This window comes from Nelusetta ayraudi, unplaced genomic scaffold (genome assembly GCF_046127955.1).
Source record: "Nelusetta ayraudi isolate G7.1 ecotype Tasmania unplaced genomic scaffold, CSIRO-AGI_Nayr_v1 ptg000042l, whole genome shotgun sequence".
In the NCBI taxonomy this organism is placed as follows: domain Eukaryota; kingdom Metazoa; phylum Chordata; class Actinopteri; order Tetraodontiformes; family Monacanthidae; genus Nelusetta; species Nelusetta ayraudi.
This window is the reverse complement of record NW_027466092.1, coordinates 2,411,661-2,430,041: the sequence shown is the minus strand read 5'-3', so window position 1 is coordinate 2,430,041 and position 18,381 is coordinate 2,411,661. Positions and strand designations below refer to the sequence as shown.

General features: G+C 42.9%; 2 protein-coding genes across 3 annotated transcripts; one reads left to right on the top strand and one right to left on the bottom strand.

Moving 5' to 3' along the window:
- Positions 1-1,866: 1,866 nt before the first annotated feature.
- On the bottom strand, positions 1,867-6,694 carry LOC142893259 (uncharacterized). The gene is made up of 5 exons (XM_076033658.1): positions 6,541-6,694; positions 5,891-5,994; positions 4,594-4,689; positions 4,343-4,507; positions 1,867-2,922 (listed from the first exon to the last, which is right to left on the bottom strand). The coding sequence occupies exons 1-5, from the start codon at positions 6,593-6,595 to the stop codon at positions 2,707-2,709; spliced, it is 636 nt and encodes a 211-aa protein (XP_075889773.1). The 5' UTR covers positions 6,596-6,694; the 3' UTR covers positions 1,867-2,706.
- A 1,119-nt stretch (positions 6,695-7,813) lies between these two features.
- On the top strand, positions 7,814-18,021 carry LOC142893258 (ras-related protein Rab-37-like). 2 transcript variants are annotated; one of them, XR_012927681.1, is made up of 10 exons: positions 7,814-8,017; positions 13,253-13,363; positions 14,900-14,941; positions 15,131-15,197; positions 15,337-15,389; positions 15,560-15,625; positions 16,369-16,425; positions 16,514-16,590; positions 16,899-17,336; positions 17,520-18,021. XR_012927681.1 is itself a non-coding variant. In XM_076033656.1 (9 exons), exons 1-9 carry the CDS (start codon positions 7,865-7,867, stop codon positions 17,002-17,004), a joined length of 732 nt encoding a protein of 243 aa, XP_075889771.1. In that variant the 5' UTR covers positions 7,814-7,864; the 3' UTR covers positions 17,005-18,021. The 2 variants fall into 2 exon arrangements, 1 of the variants encoding a protein (XP_075889771.1); XM_076033656.1 differs by having other exon boundaries at positions 16,899-18,021.
- The last annotated feature ends 360 nt before the right edge of the window (positions 18,022-18,381 follow it).

Here is an 18,381-nt window from a genome sequence, read left to right as displayed (position 1 = left end):
CTGAACCATGTGCCCACAGCACGCAGTTTGAATTTTAAATTTTAGAAAGCTCCATACATTGTGCGATTCAATCAGCACTCTATTTTTATTTTATTTTTTTTATTGGAAAAAAGAGGAATCACCTCAAATGTGATTCTTAGTGATTGTTGTTGAGTCAAAGAGTGACTAAATGGCTCCACAACTATTTACACATTCTCTCTAAAATTAACTGAGTCAGTATCGGTGCAGTTTTCATCAAAGGCATGGCTTGTTTTGGATTCTTCTCCGCATGGTCAGCAGTGCTTGATCTGGATTAAAGAGTAACCTGGTCCTGGAGAGTCATTTGGCTGAAATTCAGAGCAGCAGCTAAAAGTGATGAGCACAGGTCAAACAGAGTGACTGTTTAAACCAGTGGTGTCATACTCAAATACACAGAGGGCCCATTTAAAAAAAAAAAAATGGTGCAAGTGGAGGGCTGGACTGTTTCAACGTTTATTGAAAACGTATTGAAATTATTGCACACATTGAATCTGGACCTATCACAGCGTATAGTACGTTGCTATATGGCGTTGCCAAAATATGAATCATTAAGCTGACTAAATAAATAAACAAATAAAATAAGTTGCAATAGTTTCCAATGAGGCGACACGGTGGCGCAGTGGTTAGCGCTGCCGCCTCACTGCAAGAAGGTTCTGTTTGTTTGCCTTTATGTGGCCCAGCGATGAAGTGGCCACTTGTCCAGGGTGTCACCCTGCCTTCACCCTATGACAGCTGGGATAGGCTCCAGCAGACCCCCCTGACCCTGAACTCGGGAAGAAGCGAGTATGGAAGATGAATGATTTTCTTATGGCTCTATTAATAATTTAAAGTAAACATTTTTAACAGGCAAACAACAGCAAAAAAAAAAAAGAAAAACAACAACATTTTCTTCTAAGAAAAATCAAACCTGTCTTTTCAAAACTGCATTAAATCTGTCAGTATGCTGTTCTGGGATCCTCACCAATCACTGCTTTTATAAATGTTGAAAATAAATAAAATCAGTTCCATTTATTACGGCTCTATCTCTGCAATTTTTCCAGTGCCCATTCAACTGAGAAGGTATCTACAGGCAAACAACAACCAAAAAACTATTAAAAGAAAAATCATATGGTCTGTAGTAGCAAGAAATAAAGAAATGAAACTAAATGAAAATTTGAAAATGGGTCAGTCTGCAGCTGTATTATGCTCACTTGTCTGAGCATACACTTGGTGTCTCAACTTGTGTACAAGTTCATAATGTTTGGGGTCAGGCTCTGAGCTGAGGAAATCCTCAGGGTTGAGTGAAGGTGTTCATCAGTAAGAAGAGTTTGGTGTGATGTTTTGTTTATTTTCATTAAAGAGAACAGTGGTTCACACAACTATGTGCTACCAGACATACAAGACAAGGAGACGGCATTTAAAAAAAAAAAAAACGTCAATTTTCAAAAACGCCCTCGAAAAAACGTGTTTACACAAAGCCGTCTTCTAAAATATTCTCGTTTACACGTAGACGCTGGAAACGACTGAAAACGATGTAGTACCTATGCTAGACCTGGTGTGGCGCTGCAAGTTTACTCTGAGAATGCGGAAGAAGAAGAAGAAGAAGAAGAAGAAAATAAATAAATAAATACACGTCGTGTTTAAAGAAGTAGCAGCTTGCTGGTAACATTAGTACCACTGAGAACAGAAAAGAAGACAGCTCGGGAAAAACAACAGAGTTAAACTTCTGCTTCGAGTTACTTTAGAACACGAGGCCTGAACATTTTAAGGTTCCCAGTAAAAGTTTGCCAACATTTTTGTCATCTAGGTTTCCAGCTTCAATACCCGAGTCCTGAGTGCAGGAATATATAAATAATGATCAACCAAACCTTTGGCAAAACATTTATCACACAACAAATACAAACAAACAAACTGCAAATGCTTGGAGCCACAACAAATATCTGTACCAATAACAAGTAGCAACCAATAAATGACAATATAACTAACACACAGCCAGTGTCAGATGTTGGACACCGAGTCTTTGACACAAATTCACAATTACGTGTTTGTTTTTGTTTTTTTGTAAACCCCCACATTGTTTAGACCAGCTGTCTTCAGGCAGATGCAGGATTACACCCACCCTGGAGAAGTCGACAGTTTATAACAGACAAACAATTACATGGCCGATCATCATAAAATCAGTTTTTGTGGAGCATAGGAAGAATGCCATGTACTTGAATGGTTTTCTTTAGCCCTATCAAATCAACATGGTTTTAAAGGGTCCAATTGGTCTTGAGACGCCGCAATGAACTGAATCACAGTTAATATTTAATCCCTTCCTTCTGCCAAAAATTAACCATGACTTAGCTGCACTCCACATTCAGAAAAAGAAATGATCAAAGACATCTGAATAGTGCATTTACATTAAAAAAAAAAAAAAAAAAAGTGAACACTCAAAATTAAAAGTTTAAATTATTGTGGAGTCAGGACCTAAATCTCACGTCACAGAGCAAGTTTCGGTTCCTTTACAGCAGTACACACTGGGCTGTTTTTCTGTTCTAGAAAAGAATAATAATAAATACAATTGGGCTAAACTGTTCAGTGAAGGCACATTAAATGCACATGTAATGCAGAATACACTGTGGATGGGAGGGGGGCACAAATCAATTTTTAGTCACAGGGCCCAAAACTTCAGCCCCAGAGTATCAACACAGATCTGTCTTGTTGATGTCAGATGGACAGAAAGCTGGAGCTCTGCGCTGGGCAATGTGAAGACACCAGTCTAGGGCTTCCTGTGCTTGGCTGGTGCTGGTTCTGTGTGTCTACACCAAAGTACTGGGTTGTACCCTGGGTTCGAGCTGCTACGTGAGCGTCCACAGAGGGCAGGTGCACATGGGAAAAGTCGAGGGACGGGTGAATGGTTTCATCATACGTTGGTGGTGGAGGCTGGAGGGGAAACACGACACACAACTTGTTTTAGAGCAAGTTTCCAACATATGACCGGTATTGTCACAGTGACAACTTATTTTCCCAAACTGTAATGATTGCCTGATCTTTATTTTTATTCACGTTTCACTTGCCAAAACCCTGACAGGTCGCCCAGACATGGTGAAAGGCAGCAACTTTGAGTGGGTTTCAGGGGGCGGAACAAATGCAGGGGGACTGGGGGGTGGTGGTGTTATCACTAACCTGGGAGAAACATCAATGGCCTATGTGACATCACAAAGGGCTGATTTCTAGAGCTTTGTGTTTAAGCTTACACTTTCTGCAAAGTGGAGAAAGCGGAAGAAGTCACAGTTGGACTTTTGTCTTTTCTGGGGAAATCACCTCAAACGTTTTGAAGTTGAGTGCACTAGGCGCTAAAGTTCAGTAGGTTCAGTGGGACAGTTCAGTGTGTCAAGGCACTGGTGGGAAACTAACTGAGGACAGGTGCAAGGTTCCCTTCTTGGTAAGTCATCTTCCGAACACTTCAAGGCATCAGTCTCCCATTATCTTCCTCTGTCTGATTCCCTGTGTTAGTTGCCTTGTTCCATCAAAAAAGGCCTTGTGTGTTGGAATAGTCAGTAAGCATCGTGTGATGAAAGAATTCTTTCAATTAACTTTGCTGAGGGTTTTTCTCTGGAGCCATTAAAGGGGAGTTGGAGTTGAAGCACCTGAAACATCCTTGACAGTGTGACATCATGCTAGTGATTCATGTAAACAGAATTTCAACACCGAGCAGGACAGCTGGGTAGCAATCAGGAAATTGGAAACCTCGAGTAAATCATTGCCCTCTGCAAGCATGTACAGCATGATTAAATTACTATCATGAAATTTTATAATCAATTTTTTTATACTTCTGTTTGCACATGTAACATGTGAGAGCTTGCTCGCTACTGTGCCGTTTTCTGCAAATATTATTAAAAACAAACAACTTTGTTTCAGTCACCTTCAAAACAGGAAGGACTGTTGTCACTTTCGAGGAGATTGACTTTAATGATTAGTGATGCCCATGTGATGTTGCCACTTACAACCTTCAGATGTTGCTATACTTATAGCAAGTTTACGCAAAAACAAAAGACAGAACATCTTTAGTCTCTTTACCTGGTGGATATGTAACATGAATGCAGTAGATTTAGTAAACTCAGTATCTCTCAACCCTTTTTTGGACTTATTATTAGAGAAGTTAATTCAAAAGGCCAAATGTGCAAACTTTGGTAGCCTCTAATGTAAAAAAATGAAATATTCATACTGTATGTATTTTTTTTTCGTTTCATTCCAATTAATCCCTATAAAATGCTACACGCTGAGCCTAAAAGTTCATACGTTGTTGGCTGTGCAAAAGAAAAAACCATGAAAGAAAACTTGCAATGTGCTGTTCGCTCACCTCTTCATGGCCTCCACCGAGACCGAAGCGCTGTGAGATCATAGCGTGATCAACCTGCCTCTGCCGGTCCTGCTTACGAACGCTGTCGTAGGAAGGCAGTCTGGGTAGAGCCGCACTCAGATGGTAGTGGTTTGGCTTTCCCACGATAAACAGCCTCCCAGGAAGCTACGTCACACACAGTCACCAAGAGGAAGACGGCTAAGAAACAGTCTGGGAGACCTTGTTGACTGTGAAAATCCCATTTGTTTTACCTGCGGGTCAACAGCTCCTTGTGCCATGGCAGCTCTGTGATCATTATAGGAGGTGCCAATCAAAGAGTGCCTGCTGTGGTAATGAGGGGAGTCATCCTGCACGTTGGCCACAGGTTGGGAAGATTATGGTTTGGGGAAGGAAAGTTGCTTTTATATGTGTGACAGTAATTTAGATCACTTTCAACTTTTGCATTTCCAGTGCCTCTTTATTTAAAGGTCCAGTGTTTAATATTTGGCTTGAATTATGATTTTTATGTTGGTTAAAGCTTAATATAATTCCAATAAATACATTAATAAAAGTGTATAATCGCAGTACAATAAAGGTCATTTGGTTTTCCTGCCCTTAGAACGGTTCTCATATACATATGATAATATACATCGAGCAAGGGTCTTGCTCCCCTAACCAGTGCGTTTCATAATTAGGGTGACTGCTCATGTTTTCAAATAAACCAACGAAGAAGAAGGTGTACGAAGTACCCAGATTTAGGTGCGCAGGCCACCGTAGCTCACTGGCAAGCTCAGGAGGGGAAAGGAGGGTGAAAGATGCTGTAATCTAAAATGTAACCTTTTGATGTCGCTGTTTCTTCTTCAAAATCTCCAAATATTACACACTTAGGGCCAGATCCACAAAGCAATCGCCTGCCGTTGACTCCAGAAAATCTGTGCAAATAGCACCAAAAACAATGCGTCCTATCAGCGGAGCGCGCATAAATTTTTGCCGCCTGCATATCATTAGCGATAAAAAAAAAAACCTTTGTGGATACGACGCAAAGGTGGCAGAGATTACAGCTGCAAACTCGCCGCAAGAAGCGGCAGTTTACCGCTGCGCTACATTCTTTGTGGATCTGGCCCTTAACCTTTAAGAATGCATATCAGTACATACATATCAATATATTCAATTGTTGAAGCTTCCTGTTTCTCCATACCCAGTGTCTAGTCATGAGTAACTTCTTTACACTGTTTGTCCTTAACTTATTGATAGCGGCAGTAGTGGTAATAGTAAAGGTAGAATTTAACGAGTACATTTTCAGTATCACAAGGCATAAATGTAGCCCCTTTATTATATTTATTATATTTTCTAGTATTAATGATATCAAAAGTTAGGTATTTAGAGCCAAGTGAAACCAAAGTGAAATGGCTCTGTAGCAGGTCAGCTCTGGGCACTGCGTCAGTGGTGGCAGCGCTGGGGCCATTCTCCCCATTACTGGTCAGTGAATGTCACTGTTGCTTTAACCATTACGCAAAAAAACAAAAACTAGCTTGACTTCACAGCCACTTACATTATTTGTGCTCTTACCATAGAATGTTCTGTTCTGCGTGGTTTTAAGCAGCAGCAGACAGCATCTTGTCTGTAGTAGACGAACACCAGCATCACCAAGATCACCACACATATACATACCGCTAAACAGGACACAAGGGAGTATAAAAAAAAACCTCTGTTACTGCTTCAGATAGGGCAGCGGGGCAGAACTAATGGTGGTCGCTCTCATCTCAAAGCACGTCCACAAACTGGGATGTTAAACTCAAGCATGAAGTAGTTCTGTGTTATCATAAATTATTTCTAAATAAGTCAAGAGCGCCACATTGCTCCATCAATCGAAGATCAAGCTTTTCATGCTAGATAAAAGTTACTGCTTTAACTGGGTCCATTATTTAAGAACTAAGGCAACGTTGTACCTTTTAAACTCTCACAGGCTGCATTATTCTAAAAATAATTACCAATAATATTTTGTCATCCTCCCTAACCACACTGGCGATGATTGGCTGTCGTGTAAACACAAGTGAGTAACTTCAGTTATAGGCTGCATCCCAGCTTGTATTAGATCATAAATAAGAAGCTAATGGACAACAGTAGAAATACACTCCAAGACGAAAGAAAACGTGCTGTGCACAGCTGTAGTATGAAAGATGAATTTCAGAAGGCGAATGTTAAGGGGCAGGACTCACCTGGGGCCACAATGGCAATTAGTACCATTAAAGGACTGTCGCTCTGGGAGGACATGACTGTTGTTTCTCTCTCGTCCTCTGTGTTCACACGATCAAATAAATCACGTCCTTGCACTTCAACAACACAAAACCCGCCACATCCCGCAGTACGAGCTGGCAGCTAAACATTAACCCTGAGTCATGAGAGCGGCGGGGTTTCCTGCACAAACAGCTCATCTTTCACACCTGCCTATGAGAACGCGGAGCCGCAAAGGTGACTCTTGTGCGTACTCTGCTGGAAGGTAGAGGGGGGCGCATCACGAATCCTAGAATTTTTACAGACATGAATCATTCTGTACTCTAATATGAATCATGACTTCTGGGTTAAAGAGTTTCATTGATACAATGTATGACAACATCCATTTCGTCCTTAAAAAAAACAAAAAAACAACAACTCTGGTACCGGTTTGTTATTGAGCATTTCAAGTAATTAGTCAGCATTCCAAACAACGCATTGGTATCTAATCTAATATAAAATGCAACATTTTACCTTTATTCCAATAACATTCCCAAAATTTTATTTATAGACAATTTTTTTCTCTTATTTCTTACTACAACTCTCCTTATTACAACTCCATTCAGACGTACGATTTTGACCTGTGCTTCCCAACTCACTCTCAGTGTGGCCGTGTCTCTCCTACAACTTTTCTTTCCTGCTGTCACAACACGACACAGCGCGGCCTGCCCCTGTCATGCCGAGTTCTGCACGCCTGCCTAGACTGGTATGGACGCCGCGGGAGCGCGCACCGCTGTAGCGTTGTCGCGCTTCGGCAGCAGCGAGACGTCGGAGTCGTGTTCGAATATGATATTGTTTCTTTCTTTGTCAATATTGGAATGGCCGTCACAATGGCGAGTCACCAGTCAAAGATCAGATTTAGCAGCACTTTGCGGATCGCATTGACCCAAGAAAGAAAAAGAAGAAAAATATCATTTCTGAGGGCGACTCGTGTTTGTCCTATTTAATTCAATATGATGAAACCCTGAGGATTGAATGTCGTGACAGCGCGTTGAATATCGACAAAGAAACAAACGACATCGTTTGCTTTCCGCCGCGGCGGCGGCGGCGCGCGTCCCCGCGAGTCAACGCGACGACACCACGCACCACACGTGACGTTCAGGGACGCTGGCGAGCACGATTCTCTCGGAGGGAGGAGCTTGTCGAGGAGGAGGAAGAGGAGGAGGGGTGGTGGTCGGCAGAAGGGTGGGGTGGGGGGGGGGGGGGTTGTGCGTGTTCCGTCACTTCTTCTCTCCATCAGCCGCCCGTGCACTCGCACCGAAGGCAAAGATGGAGCGGATGGAGTCGATGGAGCCCATCACGGCTCGCTACACCACGTCCTACCCGGAGATCCAACCCGACAGCGGCTTCCAGTCCAAAGAGACCACCGACAGCATGGACAAGACTCCGGTCCCCGTTTACGACGAGGAACTGGTTCACAAGGTAGGGACGGGAATACATGCAGCTTTGTTTTGTTCACTTCTGCAATTATTGGACGATTAACTTCACAAAAAGTCATTGAAGCCCATATATTTTTGAATACACGTTTGTCAGAAATTCATCATTTGAAATGTTGGACCAGTACTGTAAATAGTTCCTGGTCTTGGAACCGGGTTCTAATCGTGGCGGACAGCTGTTGCGCTCTCCATGGTGCTGATCCTCAGTCGGCCATGTGTATTGGTCCCTCTCTCTTCAAGAAAATAAAAAAAATAAAAAAATAAAAAAATAAAATAAATAAATAAATAAATAAATCACACTTGTTTCACGACCCCCTTTTCTCCTGTCAGCTTCCTGTTCCAGAGGTGGATCACATGTTTTTTGCTGTCACACTCTGGACTCACTGAAACGGCCCAGTCTGTGTGCACATGTCCTTTGCATGATCACAACAGGCTAACACACTTTTTACTTTTAATTCAAACTTCCCCTGTGATGTTGATGAGTAAGGGAAGAGTGTGTTTGAAGTGGTGGCACAACATCGGCCTTTTTTTTAATTTTTTTTTTTTATTGAAAACCATTGTCGCTGTAAAACAGCGCTTTCAATGAATGCATTAATTTTAGTGCTTTTGTACGCTGTAGAAGTGTGATTCTTTTTGTTTTGTTTTGTAATGTAACCTATTCAACATCAGACTCAAAATCCGCTTATTTGACCAGGCACGTGGGCTTGAAAACAAGTATCAAAATATCCAAGAATAAATCCTGAAAGAATAAAAAAGTACTTTAGATCTATAACAAAATGTTCAAAGGGCAACTTTTTGGTGTTTTGTCATTATATAATTTTATACAATGTCAAACACAAAATAACTTCTTCTTTTTTTTTAATTCCAAAGTGCAATTGCTTTCCAGCACTGTCATCAGAACAAAACAAGCATCACTCCACACAGACAATGGACATGAATCAGGAAAAAAAAAAAAAAAAAAAAAAAATGAAGAAAGAAGACAGTCAGTATGGTGCCTGTGTCTTTATACCTGAAATTGTTTGAACATTTGATGTTGGAGGCTAGAGGCAACCCTCCCTGATGTCGAATCTGCCTTGAATAGTCCTCTGGGGAATGTAACCTTTGTTCGGTGAGTGAGATGAAAGATGAGACCAAGGGAGAACTATAATGGTAAAGGTCAAAGGTTAGAATTTAGGACCAGGATGTCCTAAAAGGATTTCCCGACATGATGACCAGATGACAATGGGGCCAGTTGGTATAAGAGGGCTTCTTGGGTCACATTGTTACATTCATCTGATAGCTGCAGCATCTTGCATATTAAGGTTTGGAGGCCAACAAGAGTCTCAAATCTGAACAACCGTGACCCACTAAGTGCCTTCCAGTCAGGAGAGTTGACATTTGACCTCACTGTGGCTGGACCAGAGAGGAAAAGGGCACTTTTAATGGGCTCCAGGGAAATGTCATCTTTGGTGATGCTCTCTGGCAGGAACAGTGTACCGGGCCGTTTCCAGGACGGCTCAGCTGGTCAACGTTGTTTTTTTCCCCCTTCTTTTTGGCTGTTAGTTCTGTTATGAACTGGCTGATTGTTTCACTGTATGTTGTGTTTTTCCTTCATTTTGCGTCAAGGCTCCACTCACAGTGTTCATTTGTGTCACTACACTCCAAATGACTCATCAGAAAGGTGATTTAGTTCTCCAGAGTCTAATGGTCAGTGAGAGCTTGGACTTTCCCCCGCAGTGTTAGCCGCTAATGTGGTCATTATGCACTTTATCCAGGTGCTTGTAATCACCTCGCAGGGAACAGGTGTCTGAGCTCTGTTTGGGTTTGTTTTGTTTGGTTTTTCCAGGGAGCAGCTGCAGCGAGCAAAATTACTCACCTTATATAATTGAGCGACTGTTCTAGCAAAGAGAAAAACAAGGTCGCTCGTTCATTTTTTTTTGCCTTTCTTTTTGTTTACCTCTTATCTCCAGTCAGACCATCGCCGTCGTTAGCGGTGTTCCCCTCTTCTAGTTACCCCTGGGAGATCCTGCTTACGCAGTGAAATAGCTCCGTCTAATGCTCTTAAACTGAAACTGAAGAGCGAAGGCTTCTGTTGTTTCCAAACATCTTTTGTGCTGTCCTTCTCCTGCAGTTATTCTGCATCACTCTGTTATTATCATAGTAATATGAGGTTTGCTTTATTCTGGGTTTTAGGGCAGGCGCAGACAGAGAACACTGACACTGACAGGCCATGTGTCCGTCGCAGGCTAATAGGTTGAGGCCACGGAGAATATCTTCATTTCATTGTGTTGTGCATCTCTGACCACATGAGTCACTCCTGAAGAGTCCATGTAAAGAGGAATTTGTAATGCTCTTTCCTTGGCCTTCTTACTCACTGCCCTCTGGAAATGTTTGAATCCCACTTTATGAGAAGCTCCATGATAAGGATTTTATTTGGAGCCAGGAAAAACTGTCAAAGCTGGCCTGACCAACCTTGAACAAATGTTTTATCAACCTCCCTGCTCTGGTGATCCACTCCTGTTCATCACTGACTAAATACAGCCCAGCCTGTGTCTCAGGGAGGAATCTATTTCATATATAAATGTAATATAATATAATAATGTATATCATGTATATTATTGATACATAGATATTATCTGAGGCTCATGCAAGCAGGCAAGATCATCTCACTGGCATGTCAATACATTTCCTCTGCTCCACTAAATCCTCTCTCCTCCTTGGAAATTTACTCTCATTGCCCAGAACCTCTGGGGAACCGTGAGCTCAAGTTCTTCTCTTTCACCAGCATCCCAACAGCGTCTCCATCTAATTCCCAGACAGCTGATTGCTTGCTGCCTCTGGCGAGTCTTCATTAGGGAAACAGTTTACTTTGGTTGTCTCGGAAACAGCATCCCATCCTCGTCCCCTCCCCCTCCGCTACAGCGGCGACGCACGCCGTCGTCACTTGTAACTCGTGCACGTGTAATTCCGTGACTGCATGGCCGCTTCGCTCCACTGGATTAGTCCTCACATATGTGCTCGCAGGCATTCTGTTGCACGTCCAGGAATCGGGAAGCAGATGCTTTTAGTTCAGATGAGGCTCGCGTTGTCTAATAATAGTGCTGCTTGTTTGTGCCGTGCCCCAGGTGTTGGGTCTCTCAATGTTCGGCTCCGTGCTTTCTTCTGCTATTATTGTCTGTCCACTATTTAATTGTGTGCATTTTACATGTGTTCCCCAGTGTGCAATAGCGTAACACTTAAGCTGTAAATGCATTGCTAGCCAGTGTTCTCTCTCAGCTTTTCACAAAAAGAAGTCAACTTGCTTTTCCAAGTCAAGGCTTTGTATTTGTGTTGAAAGTCACATTGGATTTTAGTTGTGCCAGACTACTGAAGGTGGTAAAGATCTGACTGTCAACACGGTGTATGTACATATGTGCATGTAATAGGGGTGCTGTGTACCAAAGGTAACTTGGGAAAATGCCACTATGCATTTTATTCACATATAAATAATCTTCCTATATGTTTATTTTGCAGCTGCACCATAGATGCTCTATAACTGCTTATTGTTTGGCGTCGGTTTGTAAAACCACTGTTTTCACTGGCCAGTGTGTATAAATGGGTTTCCAGTTCAAAGTGTATTGTCATCACGGGGCTGCTCGTCTGCTAGTGGCCGCCTCCCATGAGACTATCTCTGTCAGTTTGCACATAATCCCTGAAATTGCTGGCCTGACGTACCAGCCCAGCAGAGGAGACAGGAGACATCTTTCCTGCTGCTTGAGCACCACTGATACAAAAGCGTTTCATTAGATGGCGAATGCCGAATCCATTCGTTACCCACAAGCAAAGTGTGGTGGAGAATTTATTAATTTATTTCCAAATCCCTCTCAATGCAGGGATCAAAGAGGGATGTAAAAGCTGAAAGTGTGGGAAAAGCCGCTGCAGCGGAGCGCTAATCCATGCCTCCTCCTGCCTTCCTCCACTCCTTAGACTTTATCACAGAGAATTAGACGGAGGTAAGGGGAAACATGAGCAACCCTCCATGGCATAATGATCTTTTTGCATGTATCTTCAGTCGGGGGGGGGGGGGGGGATGGAAATAAACGTTAACTGAATTCATTCTGATCCTGTTCGTGATGCAGACGCACTACAGTTGGTTATTGCCTCGACAGTTCGCTCGGCAGTTAATAAAGGTTTCATATTTCAACAACAGCATCGAAGAGTGAACATGCTGATGATGACACTGGGAGCGAAGAGACGCAAAGACGGTGACAGAATGGGGTCAGACTTTAATACGTCTTTTCATAAACTGAAATTGAACTGAGGGGACCATATTGATGCCTCACCCCTTCTAGCAGCAACAAACATACACTCACAAGTCACATGAACTCTTATTACTCGCTTATTACTCGCTTATTAACCTTGAAAAATATTACGGTGGGACAATTTATTTTCTTAATTTAAGTGCGGCTGAGTTGCATGTTTATAACAGGATGGTTCGAAGTTTACTTTACAAGAATGCTGAGTTCCCAGCAGGCTTAGAATGAGACACTGAAGTTGAGGACTACTTACTAACCCTCCTACATTTTAATATGATGGTAAAGACTGGAGGTCACACATTTCACCACTGCAGGAGACAAGAGATCACAAACTACACGATTCGTCAAAGCAACCGAAGGCAAGTGAACCGGTTTCACAGATAGGTTTTTGTCATTATTTTTGTTAGATGAAGGCATTTAATTAAACATCAGGATAAACATGGGTACCTTGCCCAACTATTTTTGAACTTGATATAAATTCTTCTCAGGATGAAAAATGAAGGGATTTATTTCAAAATCCGAAAAAGGAGCTCAGCTTCCAGGCATTTCAAACTCGAGACTCCTGCTCCTTGGATAAGCTGCAGACAGTCACAGCCACAGTTGGAGGCCACTGTGTGCGTGAGGGACGTCAAGAGTCGCAGCGTGACTCCTCTGACTGACGATCCAAATGAAAGGCAGGCCCGTTGAGGCTGAAAAAATTGGCTGATGACGAACTGGAAACGCGTAAAGAATGCTCGCCGGGGTTCCTTTCATTGTCTTGGAGGTCAACTCCTCCAAGTCGTGAGTCACCGCCTTTAACAGAGCTCCCGCTGCTTGGAGACAGAATTGTCCACTCTGACGCAGATCGTGACTCACTAGAAAAGATGTGATTTTTTTTTACTTGGGATTGATTCTAAAACTGTACTTTTTTTTTGTTTAACCTGAGTGATTTCTCTCTTCTTTTGCAGACGATCCTGGTCGGGGACAGCGGAGTGGGCAAGACGTCTCTGCTGGTGCAGTTTGATCAGGGAAAATTCATCCCCGGATCCTTCTCTGCGACAGTGGGCATTGGATTTACGGTGTGTATGTGTGTGTGTGTGTGTGTGTGTGTGTGTGTGTGTGTGTGTGTGTGTGTTTTTTCCCTTAACTGTAGCTCCCTCTCGCAGTCATGAGGGCGTATCAAATATGAACATCAGCAGCTCTTTCAGAACACAGAGTCCATCTGTTACTGTTACAACCCACAGGGCAAAACACATTGGAAAGTGTTGGCACAGATGAGCTCTGACTCAACCAACAAACTCCACCAACGAAATGTGCTGTGGGACAAGATGACTGGAAAATGCTAATCCAGTGAATCCACATGTTGGCTTTATCATATCAGAGGGTCCATCCATCCATCTGTCCGTCCATCCATCCATCTGTCCGTCCATCCATCCATCTGTCCGTCCATCCGTCCATCCATCCATCCGTCTGTCCGTCCGTCCATCCATCCGTCCATCCATCCGTCCATCCATCCATCCATCCATCCATCCATCCGTCCATCCATCCGTCCATCCATCCGTCTGTCCGTCCGTCCGTCCATCCATCCAGTCATTTTCTATGACCGCTTCTCCTGCCTGAGTGCTTCAGTCTCTCCCACATGTCTTCAGGCAAAAGCAGGGTCGCACCCTGGACAAGTCGCCAGTTCATCGCAGAAAGACACACAACCATTCACACTCACACACACACACACACACACACAGACACACACACGCCAACAGACAATCTAGAGTTCCCAATTCACCTCACATGCATGTTTGACTGTGGGAGGAGGAACCAGCAAACTCCACACAGAAAGACCCTCTGAGGCGACAGTTCGAAGCACTGCACCACTGTGGGATTACTCCTGTTAAATATTGAGGTTTTGGTAGAAAGATTTAGAGTGTTTTGAGTGAGATATTAAAGGCTTTGATAGAATTCAAATACATCATGAAAGAGGACTGTGAGCGTCACCTCCGGAGACGAGTCATTGCCCACACAGTAGCTGCATTCAAACCAGCCCTGTTCATCAAACCCAGGGGTGGACTGAACTCTGATGTGGATCAAAGAAGAAAAAAAGAGGAACCCTGGTTAGCCTAAGACGGACCAAATTGTAGAAATGGCTCGCAAAGCATGAAGACGAGGTGAAAACCTAGAAATATGTGTGAATGGGTGAATGAGAGGCCTTTGTAAGGCGCATCGGGGAACTGTGAAGGTGCTAGAAAAGTGCTAAATAAGTGCGTTATTGTTGTTCTGCCATATACTGTAAGTGCAGGCGCTGGTCAATCCTGATTATCCCCAAGTACCAAAAATGTGTTGGTCTGACTTAAAAAAAAAAAAAAAAACAATACAACAAATATGCTGATTTAATAATTGAGAAATCAATAAAATATTGACTATGTTGCTGTTGTTGAACCACATATAGTTTTGTATATGGTGGAGGAGGCAGGGATCTGTGTTTGTAGTCGGACAAAGGAAACATGTATGAAGTTTTTCCCAGTGCAGGTATGGAAAACTTGTGCGTTCACTCGTTCATTAACATTGAATGTGGGTGTGGGCTGTGTTGTTTATTTTTTTTGTTTGTTTGTTTCCCCCAGAATAAAGTGGTGACTGTGGACGACGTCAAGGTCAAGCTACAGGTTAGTCAGTAAATCTGTTCCAGTGAAAACTTGATGTGCTTACACAATGGCAAACTATTTTTAGTGCGCCGGCTTGCATCCTCTTGGCCGCCAGTGTTGTCGCTGGAAATTAGAGCTGGCCAAGTGGAACCGGGCCGAGTCACCATGTGCATCTCCTTTTTTTTTTTTTTCCTCCCTTTTCCGTCACAGATTTGGGACACGGCAGGGCAGGAGAGGTTTCGAAGTGTGACACACGCCTATTATAGAGACGCACACGGTAAGACGCGTTGCACAATGTGACACTTCCTTAAGACGATCCTCAGCGCTGCTGCTCTAAAAATGCACAGCGGCAGTTTCGTGACGCTAACAGGACCTCTGTGTGTGTGTGTGTGTGTGTGTGTGTTTTGTCCCCTCAGCTTTGCTTCTCCTTTATGACATCACCAGCAAATCCTCGTTTGACAACATTAGGGTAAGTCTGGGACTCATCCCAGGCCTGGGGAAGAATGAGGTTCGGCAGGACGGACGGGGGAATTGTTGAACAAATAGAATTTTGGGGCTAAGTCAAATATAATCACACTTCCTTCCTGTTTGGCTGGACTGGCTGTTAATTTATTTGAATGCCTGCTTCTGTTGTTTCAGGCATGGCTAACAGAGATCCATGAGTATGCTCAGAGTGATGTAGTCATCATGTTGCTGGGCAACAAGGTGAGGGGAACATTTTTTTTTTCTTTTTTTAATGTGTGTGTGAGCAGTCAAAAGAGACGCGATCTTGAGTAAGAGGTTGAAATGTGGATTCTGTGATTGCTGATAAGAAGCCACAGTTTTGATCTGGTGAATAAAAATCAGCAAGGCATCTCATATCATATTCAAATCCAACAGATTTTCAGCGCACGGGACACATGCATTTTTATGACTTGTAAGCGGTTTTACGATGAGGCTGGGAGAGAGGTGGACGGACTATTGCCCTGCACTACTGCAGATGCAGAAGCCTTCTTGTGTGTGCATGAAACATTCTGGTGCGTCCTTGCACCAGAATGTTTCATACAAGAAGATGAAAGAAGAATACAACTCAAAATTCTGAATAAAATGCTTTCACTAAGGTATTGATATTGATGCCAGAGGCAATTTGCCATTTAGCAGAATCAGCGTGGAAAAACCCCATCTAATATCAAAATGTGCGATTGGCTGTCATTTGGATTTGGAGAAAGATACTCCTCCAAATACTTCATCGTAATTTACTTGAGTGCTTTAAAGCAATGCCACACCAAGGAATTAGTATTCTGTATCCAGTAAAGACTGAACATCATATTTCCACTGGAAATTGCTGATTGTGAATTAAGATTTTTCATCATTCACTTTTCTAGTTTATTATTGCCGTTACTACCCACTGCTTGTTTAAAGTATTTGTCTAAACGTGGGTCCTGCTATTCCCCGTGTGTGCGCCGCAGGCGGACATGGGCAGCGACAGAGTGATCAGGAGAGACGAGGGAGAGCGGCTGGCGAGGGTGAGTGATGGCTTCGCTGCCGCACGGCATCCAGCCACCGTGTTCTTTTCCCTCAGCCACTCGCCGCAATTCACCCCTCTCCCCTCAGGAGTACGCTGTTCCCTTCATGGAGACGAGCGCCAAGACGGGAGTCAACGTGGAGCTGGCCTTCACCGCCGTGGCAAAGTGAGGCCCCAGCAGTTTGCTACTAGGGGTGCTATCGTTTTATTCATGCGCTATGCAAATGGTGTTTTGGAATTACTTCAACCTGTTGAATCATCTCTGACACGACAGTATCTCAACCAATGGGACCTTCCTGTTTTTGTACGATACTCAGGACGTTTCATGCAGCATCTGTCTATTACAGTTACGGTTACACAGTTCAACACTGCTGAGATTAAAACCATTTATTTTGCAGCCAGGCCTGTTTGAAAACTAAATAAATCCATGTGTCTTTTTTGTGTTAACCGTGCCACAACTGCTCTGTCCTCCAGGGACCTGAAGCATCGCGCCGTCCAGCATCCCAATGAGCCCACGTTCAAGATTCATGAATACATTGAGGCCCAGAAAGAGAAGTCGGGCTGCTGCAGCTATTTCTAAAACCCCTCCCCCGATTTGTCCGCCCACCACGGACTGTCAAGAGACTCACCAGGAGTTGAGCTGAGTGGGAGGACGCGCTGTCAAGTTCCTGCAGCATCCAGGATATGACGCTGTCGCTCATTCACAACGAAGAGCCAAAAGTAGATCAATGGAGTTGGAGGAGCGGAGGTTGGACTCGACTACAAACTCAGAAAAAAACTTCTGTTTGTGTAAGTGAACAAACTGCATCATAGTGAGGAACTGAACATTTTATTTAAAAAAAAGTTGTTTGCAAAATGTAAAGAAAAGAGGGGAATATATTTATTCTAAATTTGTTCTAGGAAGAATTGTTTGTGATAGTGAGACTGCCACGAAAACAAGTGTAGTGCCAGTCGTTTGGTGTGTCCTGAATTGCATACTTCTATACTAAAATGCATATTATATTGGCCTCAAATTGCATTTGCACAGAGAAGTGTGAAATTGTGTGTTCCACAAGTATGATCCACACGCTCAAAGTGGTCCAAAAGACCTTGAAGGTGGAATGCTGGTTCCCTAGAAACATCCAAAAACACCATTCGTAGGGACCTGGCCAAGGCATGAACTTTGATATGATGATTTGCTAGCTGACATTAGCATCTGCAAGCTATCGAGTGTTGAGGGCACATTTCAATCAGTTATTAACATTGTGGAGCCCATTAGGTTTATGGAGGACAAATTGTCATCTTTTCTTTCGAACAATTTTAGGAACTAGATCTTCTGAAGTGCATAACGGCTGAGTGCACCCACAACTTCTGCATTGAGACATACTAATGGAAGTATGCTATTTGGAGACACACCTGTTGAGTGTATCTATTAAACTAACCGTTGGGATGCAGTCAAACATTAGCTACTCTGCTACACTTCTTTTTTTCTTTTTTTTTTTAATTGTTTTACAGAAGTGCTTTTGTTTTGTTTTATTTGTATACTGATATTGGTCCAAAAATCTGATCTAAAGTCAATGCATGACTAACAGTTCAACTGGAAAAGCTTGAAGGTAAACAGTCTTTGTTTGCATTTAGGCTCTATCAGTTGAACTCTTGTCTTTAAATGTACATCTTGCTGATAAGGCTGATTGTCAAAAAAGAAAAATCTGAAGTATTTTGCAACAGCCGAGAGTCTCTGCAAAAATTGCATTGCACTACGATTTCTGCTGATGCACAAAATAGTTTTTCAACACATCTGAATTGCGTAGAAATTCAACCAGTGTCAAGTTTGCTGACACCATATTATGATCCCTATTCGTACTCCTTGTCTTTGCCGTTAAAGTTGCGACAACTGCAAAAAAGTATGAAGAATGGTTTTACATGAGGAGGAACAAATGCTGTACACGTCCCATCAAAATTACAACTCATTCCGTCT

Coding starts and splice junctions, on each gene's coding strand:
- LOC142893259 (XM_076033658.1), bottom strand. CDS start 6,595: ATGTCCTCCCAGAGCGACAGTCCTTTAATGGTACTAATTGCCATTGTG. Junction 4,690..5,890: donor GCAGAACAGAACATTCTATG/GTAAGAGCACAA, acceptor GCCAACGTGCAG/GATGACTCCCCTCATTACCA. Junction 4,508..4,593: donor AAGGAGCTGTTGACCCGCAG/GTAAAACAAATG, acceptor TGTGTGACGTAG/CTTCCTGGGAGGCTGTTTAT.
- LOC142893258 (XM_076033656.1), top strand. CDS start 7,865: ATGGAGCGGATGGAGTCGATGGAGCCCATCACGGCTCGCTACACCACG. Junction 13,364..14,899: donor CAGTGGGCATTGGATTTACG/GTGTGTATGTGT, acceptor TGTTTCCCCCAG/AATAAAGTGGTGACTGTGGA. Junction 15,626..16,368: donor TCATGTTGCTGGGCAACAAG/GTGAGGGGAACA, acceptor TGTGCGCCGCAG/GCGGACATGGGCAGCGACAG.